This window comes from Scylla paramamosain, chromosome 39, assembly GCF_035594125.1.
Source record: "Scylla paramamosain isolate STU-SP2022 chromosome 39, ASM3559412v1, whole genome shotgun sequence".
In the NCBI taxonomy this organism is placed as follows: domain Eukaryota; kingdom Metazoa; phylum Arthropoda; class Malacostraca; order Decapoda; family Portunidae; genus Scylla; species Scylla paramamosain.
This window is the reverse complement of record NC_087189.1, coordinates 14,049,148-14,062,381: the sequence shown is the minus strand read 5'-3', so window position 1 is coordinate 14,062,381 and position 13,234 is coordinate 14,049,148. Positions and strand designations below refer to the sequence as shown.

Genomic DNA, 13,234 nt, shown 5'->3' with positions numbered 1-13,234 from the left:
AATATTTAAGCAGAAGTGACCAGACAACCTCACTGCTGTTCCACTCCCCCCTCCACCCCATCCCCAAAGTCTCTCCTTCACTCCTCCTCCTCCCCTCTCCCATCTCCTTCCCTTCTCCCCCTCTCCCTATTCCCCCCTCATGGACCTCTTCCGAAACACAGCCAATCGCGGAGCTCAGTGAGCAGGGTTGCCCGTTTTGCCATCCCTGAAGGATTTATATTTCCACTTATTTCTCGTGACGTACTGAAGTTTTTAGATATCATAACTTTTGTATACACAACTCACAAACCCTGCCGGTATTGTATACGTCACTATAGAGTCAATAGGGTGTTTTTGTAAGTTAACAAGGTTCAATATATTAGGCGTGCATGGCAACGTTACCGGAGGCAACCAAGGGTCGCTCTTCTCGCTGGCTGGTCACGCTGTAGCAGGCGAGCAGAGCAGTGAAGAGGTAAGCGTGCGACATTTTCCTCCAAACCAACCAAGATTATTTTCAGTGGGGCGTTGAAATCTTGCCTCCTCCAGTGCTTCGAAGTGTTGATTGTGTGGTGGAAGTGGTGCAGCGCGTGGATACCCGCTTGTGTGCTAGTGGATAAGGTGATGGACGGCGCCGGTGGATGGGATGTGAGCGAGGTTGGCGACCGTGATGGTCTCTCAGCCACAGAAAACGGGGTGTATCTCGAGACAAAGAAATAAGTGTGTAGTTTTGTGTGGTGGATTTTTTCATGAAGGTGAAGTGAGCGAGGTTGTCTATCTACACTATTATGAGAACAGGGCGGTGTAGAGAAAGGTGGAGGCCGTGGCAGTCAGAGCCACTCAAGTTAATACACAACATTCCTTGGTCGTGTGGTGATTGGTTACCTGAGGGACGTAATGACCAGAGAAAATAACAAAGGAAAAGACACCGAGGAAACTGCCGCAATGTAAAAGTCTTATGTTGTACTGAAGTGAAACTGTGGGATGTTTAATGCTGTGGCGTGCGCGGGCTGGCAGTGCGAGGATGTGATGGGGTGGGTGGGTGGTTGTTGGTTGAGCAAGAACCGCCTCCCTCCCGACCACCTGCCACCATTTTCGACTTCCTCTCTACCTCGCATAGTCGCTGCTGAACCAATCCTGCCTGACGTAGTGTAGTGGGTGGTGAACAATGCTATTTAGGCTTGAGGCGGTGGGGTAAATTGGTTTAGGCATAGTAATCGGCCTTGGGTAACAATTCAAATAAGGTATCCGCCTTAACAACTTAAACCTTGATGCAGCAGGTTAACGGGAGCATGTGCCCCTTTGTTATTACCATATCAAAAATTAACAATAATGTAACTCTTGATCAGCATAACCTTTGTGAAGGATAGGAGTTCATGGCTAGCATACTTTATAGTGCAGTGGTTTGCATGTGCTGAGCATTCAGCATATCAATACCCAGGTGTTAAGAGCCCTTAAAACTGGCCCATTAGGAAGGTCGTGCACGTGTCCGTAGGGGTGTGTGGAGGTGGTTTGTGGCTGACACCCTATCGACCCGTATCGGCGGGGAGAATTTGTGGTCATTCCGTTCAGCGTTAGGGTGTAAGATTTATCCAGCTCCGCCTCTCCCTCCCTCCGCCCCGCCTGCCACACAGCTGTCGCGGTAATTACTGCCTGTCCATGATGCTATTATCATCGTGTGCCGCGTGTGTGATCGGTAATAAGGCGGCGCTGAATGGGTAAAGTTACTAATCTTGGATAGTTGGTGTCGGGGCCAGACCGCGGCGTGCGTCTCGGAGCGGGTCGATTCTGAGGGTGTGCTGCCCACTGCACGTGACCACCCGCCGCCCTGCCTCCCCCCTTCACGCCATTCCCAGGGAGGCGAGACGTAGCAAGGGGAGCAGTCAAGGTAGCAGCAGGTCCGAGATGGGGCGGCGTTGTAGCATAACTCGGCTGGCTACAAGGGATGAAAGGTCGTAGGTTAACTCGAGTCTAGTAAGGTAAATGGTTACTTGTCAGATATTCTATGCAGCACTTGAGCGAAGTGGAGTCATGTCAGGGAACACGTGGGTTGATGCTTGAAGAAAGGCAGACGCCGCACTGCCCTGGCGTAGATGAAGAATGACATTAGGGTAGTTTCACGCATTACCAGCGAAGCGGCGACGCATCCACGACCACAGCGATGACGCCACATGCGCACCACCAATGCCGTGTGTGTGTGTGTGTGTGTGTGTGTGTGTGTTGGCGGGGTGGGGGGGGAGGGAGCGGCGTTGGGAGCTAAGTTGCACGGAGGCTCAGGACAATGCCAAAAATAGTGCTGGAATCTTTTTCCATATCCACAGGGAAATCTGCCGCCCCTATTTTATTTTTTGGTACTACTTGCATAGGTGTTAAGATATATCGGGCACGCACACCTGTAAAATTTAGGGTAGCAAACTTCTTACTCCCACGTGTCAAGTTCCTTTGTCACTTCATGTTCATCTGTAATGCTTCTAATCCTTCATACTTTTATATTTACATACCTGAAAACTTAACGTGTCCTCTACCACAACTCTTTGTCCGGCCATTCCTTTCCGTCTTTCATACCAAAACTGTCTCGACGTATGTTCCTTTCAGCAGGGTTCGACTACAAGAATGTGAATGGAGCCCTGAAATAAAAGTAATTGAGTATGTATGAATAAGCTGTGTGTGTGTGTGTGTGTGTGTGTGTGTTGGAGAGGAGTGTGGGTGCTGGTGTTGTGTATGCTAATGGAACAGCAAACGTGGTGGTGAGCTACACTTGAGAGCGTGATTGTAAACTCTTGAAGGCTTCACCACACACCCAACACATTCCCACGAGTAATACGATGACCAGCAGCAGCGTGGAGCAAGCATAACATAGGCCAGACGCCCCAGGAAAGGCAATGTTTATAAATAGCGGCCACACAAGACAAGACATCCACAGTTAATATTGATAAGCCCATCACTCAGGCAGCAAGCGTAACAAGTGACCGTACTCGCATAAAACAAATCCTTGTCGTAATAGACCAGCTAAGTCGTTCAGTGGTCAACAGTTGCTGGGAAACGCTTGACGTAGTAACATCTCGTCTCTGGGAAAACTTTGTGGTAATAAAAAAAAAAAAAAAAAAAAAAATACTGGTTTCCATTGATTTTCGTAATAGCTACTCCGCATCATTGTTGTGTAGTAACGGGAATACTCTTATGTCACACGGCAACATAATAACATACGTTACATCTGTGGAAGGCAATAAAATGCAAAGCATGAAATTTAATATATAAAGATCTCTGCGGTGCCATGGCGTAATAAGTGTGTTAGCTTGTGCCTCACTAGATCATCATGACCATTAGTACTAGTCATGAAATTTAATATATCAAGATATCTCTCTCTCTCTCTCTCTGCTATGCCATGGCGTAATGATAAGTGTGTTAGCTTGTGCCTCACTAGATCATCATGACCATCAGTACTAGTCATGACAGATGCGCATCTTCCTTCATCCGTGAATCAGAAACAACGCTGGTGTTACTTCTCCCCACGTCGTGTGCATAAGCCAACGGCGGGCGGCTGCTCCACAGTACTGGGATATTGTTTGACATTCACAATTTTACACGTATTCATTGATTTACAGAGATTATAGGGAGAGTATGGATATTTAGTATAATTTTGCTGTAATTAGCAGGCGGGGCGGGGCGTCTTCAGTACCGAGATGGTGTTGGCCATTACATTTTTTTTTAATGATTTACCGAAAACATAGGCATATTAAAGAAATATTGTAGTTTAGTGTATATAAGCTTTGGTTATGGACAAAAAGTGATTCCTTGGTAATTTTGTGGCCATATGATTTAGAGATTTTAGGCAAACCAAAAAAATATTGTATCATTCTGCTGTATTCAGTCTTTGATATAAAGAAGTTGAACCCCAATTAAGAAGTTTTTCGGCCATCTTTGAATGGATCATAAATAGTAACATCACAGAGAGATAGTAATCTACGTGACAGTAAAGAAGGCGGTTTGAGGTAGTGACCGTGTTAAGCATATATCAGGGTAGCTATCGTTTGGTCGTTGATGGAAAGGAAACGGTCACTGCACCCTAATCCAAATAATAGAAGCGGTTTGTGTGTGTGTGTGTGTGTGTGTGTGTGTGTGTGTGTGTGTGTGTGTGTGTGTGTGTGTGTTGCACTGCATGCATGGCCACGTGCAAGAATAGGAAGATCTTGTACAGTCTTGTCCGAAAAAAAATCTTGTAATCATAATCACCAAAACTTTATCTCGCATTAGATAATACAAAAGAAACCACTCCATCTTATCTGCCTTATCTTCAAACTGACAATCTGACATGTGTTCACTACCGCACAGTGTGTCTTGGTTGTCTTGCGTTGTGTAAGTGTCCAGCGCTGGAAACTAAACTTAGATATACCTATCGCTATTGGTGTCTCCTTTCCTTATCCAAGAAGTGTATGCTATTTTCTTTCATCTGTTTCGAAATGCGGTAAATATATGTGCTTAAGGGCTCTCTTAATGAAATCTCTTTGCTGTACAAGTTCATATTGGTTATAATCTTCATTTTTTAAAACTTAGATCCCATATTTGAGACTTAATTAGCCTTCATCCTTCATCAGTCACACAGCTGGCATTGCTCCCGCTGTGAATGCTTCTCTTGTGCCTATATTAGTGTTTAACCAAGGTCATTAGTTCAGTCACCTGAAGTCTTTGTGACTAGTCATAAGTTATGCAGGTGAATATATGAATTCCATGCATCATTTGGCTTTAGCATTCCTCTTGAACACCTTACTAATTAATGTAGCAAAGCAGTGTCAGGCATCAGGAGTCATGACACTTGAATACTTTTGTCCCCTCCCTTTAGTGCAGTGCAGCTTGTAATAAGGCATCTTTAAGTATTGCCCTCTAACAAAACTTAAAAGACTGGCATGTTGTTGTAACACTAAACGTGGAACCTTTCTTGTCATCCTCAGGCGTGATGAGGCATATCTGACATCAGCAGAGTGAGGAGGAGAAGAGGTAGTGACAGCACCCATGGCTCAGCACTCAACCTTACACTGATGCCTCACCTCACCTCAGCTCATGAGTGAAGTCGACCGCAGCCTGCAACAACTCCTGGCTTCTTACGACCCCGCCGCGGCCAGACCCAAGCAGCCTCACCCCCAGGGGTAAGTGGGTGGACTGGGCTGCCTCTCCTGGAAGGGATGCAATAAACCCCTGCATGGAAGGTGGTTCAAGGTTGAGGTGTTGACAGGTCTGGTGTGTTGCTATTTGTGTGCTGCCCTTCAGTTTTCTTGATGTGTGAGATGATGGAGACTGGAGTATGATATCAATTTAGTTATTTTATTTATTTATTTATATTTAATGTAAGAGGGGCACTGGCCAAAGGCAACAAAATTTATATAACAAAAAGGCCTACTGAGGTGCCATTTCCCAAAGAAAGAGCTTGAAGGCATCATGTTACTCCAGTAAACATTGTCTCTTGACATGGAGGAAAATTTGAAGTACATGGAAGCACATGGCAATGTTTCAGGTCCTGTCACTGATAATGAATTTGTATCCATTCCAAAGTTATTTGATTGAACAGAGATTTGAAAGATACTAGTTAACAGATATGATTGGTATCAAGACCTTACTTTAAAGAAACAATTGGTTTAATTTAAGATTAAGTTGGGTTGTTACCAAAAGTAATTGATAATGTAGTAACCTCACGTCTTCATTTTGAGCCATCTGTTTAAAAAAAAAGATACCCTTTAGAAACCATAAACTGCAAAGGGATGAATTGAGAGTGGGGGGGGTGAATGCAGTGGTGGTGTGATGCACATTGGCAGACTGACTGAGAGGATGGATCACTACTTGAGACCTGACCCTGGCAGGCCACGGACAACCTGTATAGACACATTATCTGCTGTCATCTCATTACTACCAAACTACTAATGCTCCATGGTTGTGTGTACCTAAAGAAATGTCTTGTCTTTATATTCATTTATTTATCAATTGGATGTTCTGTGTAAATACAGTATGTGATAAATAAGACCTAATAATGTCAACCTGCCAAGTGAAGTGTTAAGATGTCTTGTGTCTCCACTTTATTGAGGTGGATTGTCTGACTCCACTCTTCCTGTCTGTCCTCCATGCACTATTCATGTGCTTCAGTAATAACAATATTAGTCATATAAAGCTTAACTGAAGCTTTATTAATTTGTCATGTTGCTTCATTCTCTCTCTCTCTCTCTCTCTCTCTCTCTCTCTCTCTCTCTCTCTCTCTCTCTCTCTCTCTCTCTCTCTCTCTCTCTCTCTCTCTCTCTCTCTCTCCACATCACATTAGTGTATGAATTGGTTAGTGGAGGAGTTAGCAGTGTCAGCAGTCACACTTTTATCTTTGTACAAAAGATGTACAAAAGAATTATTTAACAAGATAAACAAACATAATAGTGGGAAGATAAATATTTAGCATAATGAGATAACTTGCAAAATTAATCATGAAGCCTAGACTAAAATTAGAATGTACAACAGTGTGTTTATCATGAAAGTATCTTATAGGAGGGAAAGGTTACTCCTTCATATGAATGAATTAATAGCAAGTGTAATGAATGAACTAGGAAATATTTTGACCACCACTTTAGTGTGTGGAGGGAAAAGGAATGGGGAGTTCAAGTCTGAAACCAGCCCAGAAGTACTCTTGGTTCCTGTCTGGGTATGGACGGTGAGGTGGGGCGGGGGGAGGGGGGCAGTGATGTCGTTAAGGGTCTAGATTACTCTAATGTGCTATATCCTGTGTGTTGTCGAGGATGTGTCTGACCCTTGTCATTAAACTGTTGAAACAATCTTGCCTGGTGCAGGGAGGAGGAGGCAGGGAGGGGAGTAACCTCATAAAGGGTTAACTTATGATGTGGAGGAGCCTTAAGAAGTGAAATGGGGAAATGAGTGTATGTATGAGGGGATTAAGGGAGTGCTGTGATGAAGAGCTGAGTGGAGGGTGTGGCATGAATTCACTGGTGCTAAAGTTATGCCACAATGAACAAGAGAATGAATGAAGAGAAGTGACATGTCTGGCTGGCACTGTGAAGTTATAACAGTGAAGGAAAGGAGTGGTGTTAGCTATACAGTTAGGAATATTCACCCTACCATAGATTGAGGAAGTGAGGGATATGGGATTAGAGTAGCAAACGGCATTCAGTCTCCATCAAATGAGTTGCTTACGTGTTTCCAGGAACTGTGTACTGAAAGAGTCTGTGAGTAAGAAATGAAGCCCAAGGATAGGTTGAAAATCTCATATCCAGAATGCTTGAGGATTGTAGGTGTTCTTGAGTTCATATTTTTGTTGGCTTTGTAATGTATACACACACACACACACACACACACACACACACACACACACACACACACACACACACACACACACACACACACACACACACACACACACACACACACACACACACACACACACACACACACACACAAGCAAAGCAAAGTTACCTCCCCAAGAATTCAATTGTACATCACTTGTTTCTTATTCTTTCAACAAAAAGTATAAAAATGAATAGTTACTTGGGTGTAAGGTAAATCACTGAACATTCCAGAACATTATACAGTAACTTAATGTGTCATCTTAATGTTTGCCTTTTGTGTTGTGTTGGCATAAAAATGTGAATAGATGACATAGGTATTCAACAATTTCAGAGGATTTTGGTAACTGGGAATTCTGGACAAAGGAATTTTCAACTTGTATATGAGAGAGATGTCAGTTTCTATAGTAGAGGATGTAAACGAGTTTGGTCTGGAAAAACTTAATGGAGGAGTAGTAGATGGGGATTGTTTACTGGGATCACAAATGCATGAGTGGAAGAGGAATGTGGAATGATTATAGAAAGGAAATGCAAAGCTACTATAGAGAGCGGGTGAAAGATGAGTGGCATGAGTGGAGGAGAGATGTTGAATTTCTATGAGAATAGTGAGGGGAAACACGTAGCTTCACCAGAGTATGAATGTGTGAGTGATGAGTGCAGCGTGCAGTGTGAGGCCTCATAGCGGTGGTTGGGTGCTTCTCTCCCTCACACCAGAGCACCGACTGCAGCTCACTAATAAACTTTCCAGACCATTGATGTGCATTGTGTGGGAGGCGGAACCCTGTCCTTGCCACTCCTCCCATCAGCACAGTGTTCACCTCTTACCAGTATAAAGATTGATAATGATAGATGATAGCAGTAATGAACATGCCCAGCTTATGCAATCCGGAGTGTATCCCTTCAAAGATTGTGTTGTTGTTGTTGTTGTCAATACTGTTGTGTTGGGTGCTCCAGGAGTGTGTCAGCTGGGTGCCATGGTTACCACATTAGTGCCCACTTCATAGTGTTAGTTGATAAAGTCTTGCTCCTGCAGGGTGTCTTGTCATGCCACTCGCTGTGCCTGACTTAAAGCTTTAGTCAGAGCTGCCTTGTTTCATGCAGGCAAGATGGCTTTTAAATTTATGAGTCTAAAACTATGCCTATTTTTAGGATGATCTTTATTCTAATGCTAATCCATGCACCTTTCATTTGCAGTTGGCTTTAAGAGCCATATAACGAGGTTCAGTAGAAACCAGAATTTTGTATATTAAATAGGTAAATGTCTACTTTTATGTTTTGCATGTTGTAGAATTGGGCTTGTCTTGAGTCACCTGTGCATGGCCTCATTTCTTCTTCTTTCTGAAAAATGACCAAATATCCCTCTAAACAAGAGCTGTTGAGGCTTGTCTTGAATATATGTATGTAGATTTGGTTCATGAGCAGTTGCTTGTCTTGTTTCTTGGCTTATTGAGAAAGTGACATATTGCAATAGAGAAGCAGGCAAAGGTGTGATCGAACCAGTAATACAGTTCTCCCTTTGCAGAGATAGAGGAATGGTAATGCCAGGCCAGAGTGGGAGGTCCTTTGACATTATCCGGCAGATTGTCGGAAATGTTGTCAATATCTTCAATAAGCGGGCGTCGCCCTGCACCGCACCATGTGATGGCATGGTGCTTAAGATGCACTACCAGTGGACCTTTTGGGTCTTGCTTGGCGGCTTCTCTGCCATCTGGTATTCCTGGTACCACCGGGACGTGATTACCTGTGCATCTCACTTTAACGCTGAGACGCAGGTCAGGCTAGACTACATCAACATCTGTCTGTCTTACCCATTTGTGGAGGGTGCGGGAGAGGACCTGGGGGATGGGGAGGGCGGCCCGCGGCGCTACCTCCTGTTCTACCGCTGGATCCACTGGGCCCTGCTGCTGCTGGCGGGCTTCTATTACATCCCACGCAAGATCTCTAAGACCTCCGAGAATTCCAAGGTGAAGAAGCTCATAGAAGACCTGGCAGTGAATGCTCACCGCTACGACGGGCTGGAGCGAGAGCTGGTGGATCGCACCGCCAAGTACATTGCCTACAACCTCAAGACCCACAATGGCCTTTACTACAAATATGTCACCTGCAACCTGGTGGCCCTACTAGTGGACATCTTCAGCTTCCAGTTCTTGGACTTTTTGTTCCAAGGGAGGTTTTTGCGGTACGGTTTCCAGGCGTACCCCTTCAACCGCGACCCCCAGCAGTTCACTGACTACATGTCGGACATGTTCCCTCCATTTGCCAACTGTGAGCTCCACAACGAGGTGCAGCTGACCAACAAACGGATCGAGCGTCTCGGCTGCCACCTCACTGTGATGGAGCTGTACGAGAAGGTGTTCCTGGTGTTGTGGCTATGGCTCATCATCATGACCACCATGACTGTTGGCTACCTGTTCTTCCTGGCTCTGATGTGGGTGCCATGGGCACGGCTCATAATGCTGAGGATTGCCAAGCCTCTCAATGCCAAGGACACAATCCGCAACACCATCTGCAACATCGTCAGCACCTGCAAGATTGGAGACGTGTATCTCTTGTACCGCCTGAAGCAGCACTTCAGCCACGCTCGCTACTACGAGCTGCTGACGCGCCTCTCAGACCAAGACTTCCTGCGCACAATGATGGACAGTGTGGCCATCGACCACCACGGCCACAAGGGCGGCCAAGACCTGCGTCAACGCAAGAACAACCCTAAACCCCAAGGCAAGTTCCAAGATGTGCTGTTTAACACCCCGGGTGAGGGTGGCTATTTGCCCAACTCCAGTATCTTAGTTGAATAAGTAGCTGGAAATGGAGGTTTTCCATGGAATGCAAGTTTGAATTTGTGTCAAGTACTTATCAGTGGAGAGTACAAACTTGCAAGGCAGTTGAGCTTGGCCTGCTGACTGGCTTGTGGCAGGATGGTGACTCACCTTCACTGCTTCTTGCTGGAACAAGTGTGGTATGTGTTGTTGTGCTTGGACGTGTGTGTGCGTGTGCGTGTGTGGCCAAGTGGAGGGTGACTGACTGCCTTGGAGGAGTGACTTGTGTGAGAGGATGTAGGTAATTGCATACTGTACTTAAGGTTATTTTTTGTGCATTTTTTACTCTGCCATTTTATTAGCATTTTTGTCTGGCATTTTATCCTAGCTGTTGCATTTAACAAGACTGTAACTGAGCCATATCTGTTACTGTTTGGGGAGACACTGCCAAATAAATGCTCTGCTTCAGTCTGTTTTTAATAAAACAAAAAAGCAAGTGACCTTTCATTTCCTCCTCTTCAGCATGTCCTGCGCTTAATTCACACAGTATGTACATTGGCATGGTTGTGGGCACTGATCTGGTACACTTTGGTCGTGATTAAGTTTATTTTATTTCAGGTGGTGTAGTAGGACAAGTGTAGGAGCCTAATGTCACTGAATTCATTTTTCAGGAACTGAAACATGGCTGTCATAGGCCATGGCGGCACCGACATTATCCGCCAATTGGTGGGTAATGTCGTGAATATCTTCAAGAAGAAACGTGCGCCTTGCACCTCCCCCTGCGATGGACTTGTCCTCAAGATGCATTATCAGTGGACCTTCTGGCTATTGCTTGCTGGGTTCTCTGCTGTCTGGTATTCCTGGTACCACCGCGACGTGATCACTTGTGTGTCACACTTCAACGCTGAGACCCAGGTTCGCCTGGACTACATCAACATCTGCCTCTCCTACCCCTACGTGGAGGAAAGCAGCACAGACCGCAGATTCCTTCTTTTCTACAGATGGATCCACTGGACTCTCCTGGTGCTAGCTGGCATTTACTACATCCCCCGAAAAATCTCCAAAAACTCAGAAAACCCAAAGGTGAAGAAACTCATTGAGGACCTTGCTGTGAATTCTCACCGGTATGACCAGATAGAGAAGGAGCTGGTGGACCGGGCCGCTCGCTTTATTGCCAACAACCTCAAGACCCACAATGGCCTTTACTACAAGTTTGTCATTTGTAATGTAGTAGCTCTTATTGTTGATATTATTAGTTTCCAGTTCCTGGACTTTGTGTTCCAGGGACGTTTCCTCCACTATGGGTGGATGGCCTACCCTTACACCCGAGATCCAGTCAATTTCTCTGATTACATGTCCAGAACATTCCCACCCTTTGCCAAGTGTGAGCTGGGCGTTGTGAACAAATTGGTTGGCCAGAGAACTGAGAAATTTGGTTGTCATTTAACGGTGATGGAGCTGTACGAGAAAGTGTTCCTGGGTGTGTGGGTGTGGCTCATACTGCTGACCACCATCACTTGTGCTTACTTGATCTTCCTTGGCTTCATGTGGCTGCCATACTTCCGACTCATGATGCTGAAGGTTGCCAAGCCCCTCAATGCCAAAGACACAGTGAGTAACACCATAGTCTCCGTGGTCAACTGCTGCAAGATTGGAGACGTCTATCTTCTCTATCGCCTCAAGCAGCACCTGAGCCACGCGCGCTTCTACGAACTCTTGACACGTCTCTCTGACCCGGAGCTCATCAAGACCATGCTGGAGGACCCGGCAGACAGGGCCGTCCATGCTAGAAACCAGGACAACTTGCGCAACAGGAAGCCAAACATAAACATGGGGCCAAAGGGGAAGTTCAGCAACCCCGACATCTTCATCCCGCAGGACTACGGTCGACCCAACACAAGCATCCTGGTGGAGTAATGCTTGCGTGTAGGCTGAGAAGTACTTACTGGCGCCAGGGGAGGGAGCTTAGCCTGTCGCGCTTCAGTGTTGTATTTTTTTATTTATTCATTTTATGAAGTAGATGTTTAAGCTCAAAAGTCCATAGGGGTGGAGATTGATGCTTCTGCCTCTCCTTGTAGCATAACTTTCATTAGTGATACACAAACTATTGACTGTGGTATTTTTACAACTGTTTTTGCCTTTTGTCTTGTGGCTGTTGACTGAGGGAGAAAAGGCTCATGGATGAATTGTGTAATGACCGTCCACACATGTTGTCTCCTGTTCATATTTTAATGTAAAAAAGTTAGTATTTATAAGCGTTTTGGTAGGGTGTCTCAATGCCATGGCATTGTGTGGTTTGTGACGTAAGTGTTCATGTTGCATTCAGTTCAGGTGTGATACCTTGTGGCCTCGTGTTGTGCTGGGACGTTATGTAACATTTCTGCATTGTTTTGTGCAGGAGTAACATTTCCTGCTCAGCACGATGCTTCTGTTACGTCAGGTCTACAGCGCGATGCCTTTGGTGTTGCTTGATAACGTTAGTGTCTGGTGTTGCATTCATATTGCTGTGTAACACCACAGTTCTGCTGTGCTACTCTGAGCATAATGCCGTGGTGTTGTATTGACTTAGCTACACGCATGGTGGATGGGCTTGAAAGAGAATGTGATCTGTGAATTTTAATGTTGATGTGTGACTGTGTTCTTTTTAGCAGGTTGCCCAAGCCAGGCAGTGAAAGAAGCATTTAACAGGTTTCTGCTTTTGATCAATTTTAAGTATTTGGCCTTTTATGAAATTTTACTGCTTGACATTTTTTTATCTATTTAAATTTTTCTTATGACTTAAGATACACTGTTATTGCAAGTAATATTTTGACATTTTTTATGACATGCCAGTGTATGAATGACTTGCTATCAATGCCATAATGGATGACAATCATGCTGTCATTTTTTGTACTATTGAAAATAAACTTTTACATATATCTTGTATATTTACACACCATGCATCAGGAAACCACAACCATTGCCTCTGTACATGCTGGAGTGATGCTCAAGGAAATGCTTTGGCTATAATGAAGTAGCTTATCTACTTCAGTGAACTGAGGTATGACAGTGTGTAAACATTGTTTACACTTTTTTTCTGTTGATTTCTTCTTGGTGTGTTTTTTCATGAAAATATTCTGGTGCTCATCTCCCACAAACTTCAATGAGTATGTCAGCAGTTCTTTAGAGGAGTCC

General features: G+C 44.8%; 1 protein-coding gene across 26 annotated transcripts in view; it reads left to right on the top strand.

Annotated features, from left to right (window-relative positions):
• Positions 1-12,978, top strand: part of LOC135092256 (innexin inx2-like) — a 74,466-nt gene extending 61,488 nt beyond the window's left edge. For 4 of the 26 annotated variants that reach the window (XM_063990657.1, XM_063990643.1, XM_063990652.1 and 1 more), the window contains exons 2-3: positions 4,926-5,120; positions 8,827-10,556. In XM_063990657.1, coding sequence (XP_063846727.1) covers positions 5,035-5,120; positions 8,827-10,099 — 1,359 coding nt within the window. In that variant the 5' untranslated portion in view covers positions 4,926-5,034 and the 3' untranslated portion in view covers positions 10,100-10,556. The other 22 variants (XM_063990663.1, XM_063990666.1, XM_063990671.1 and 19 more) reach the window with 21 other exon arrangements.
• Positions 12,979-13,234: the final 256 nt, after the last annotated feature.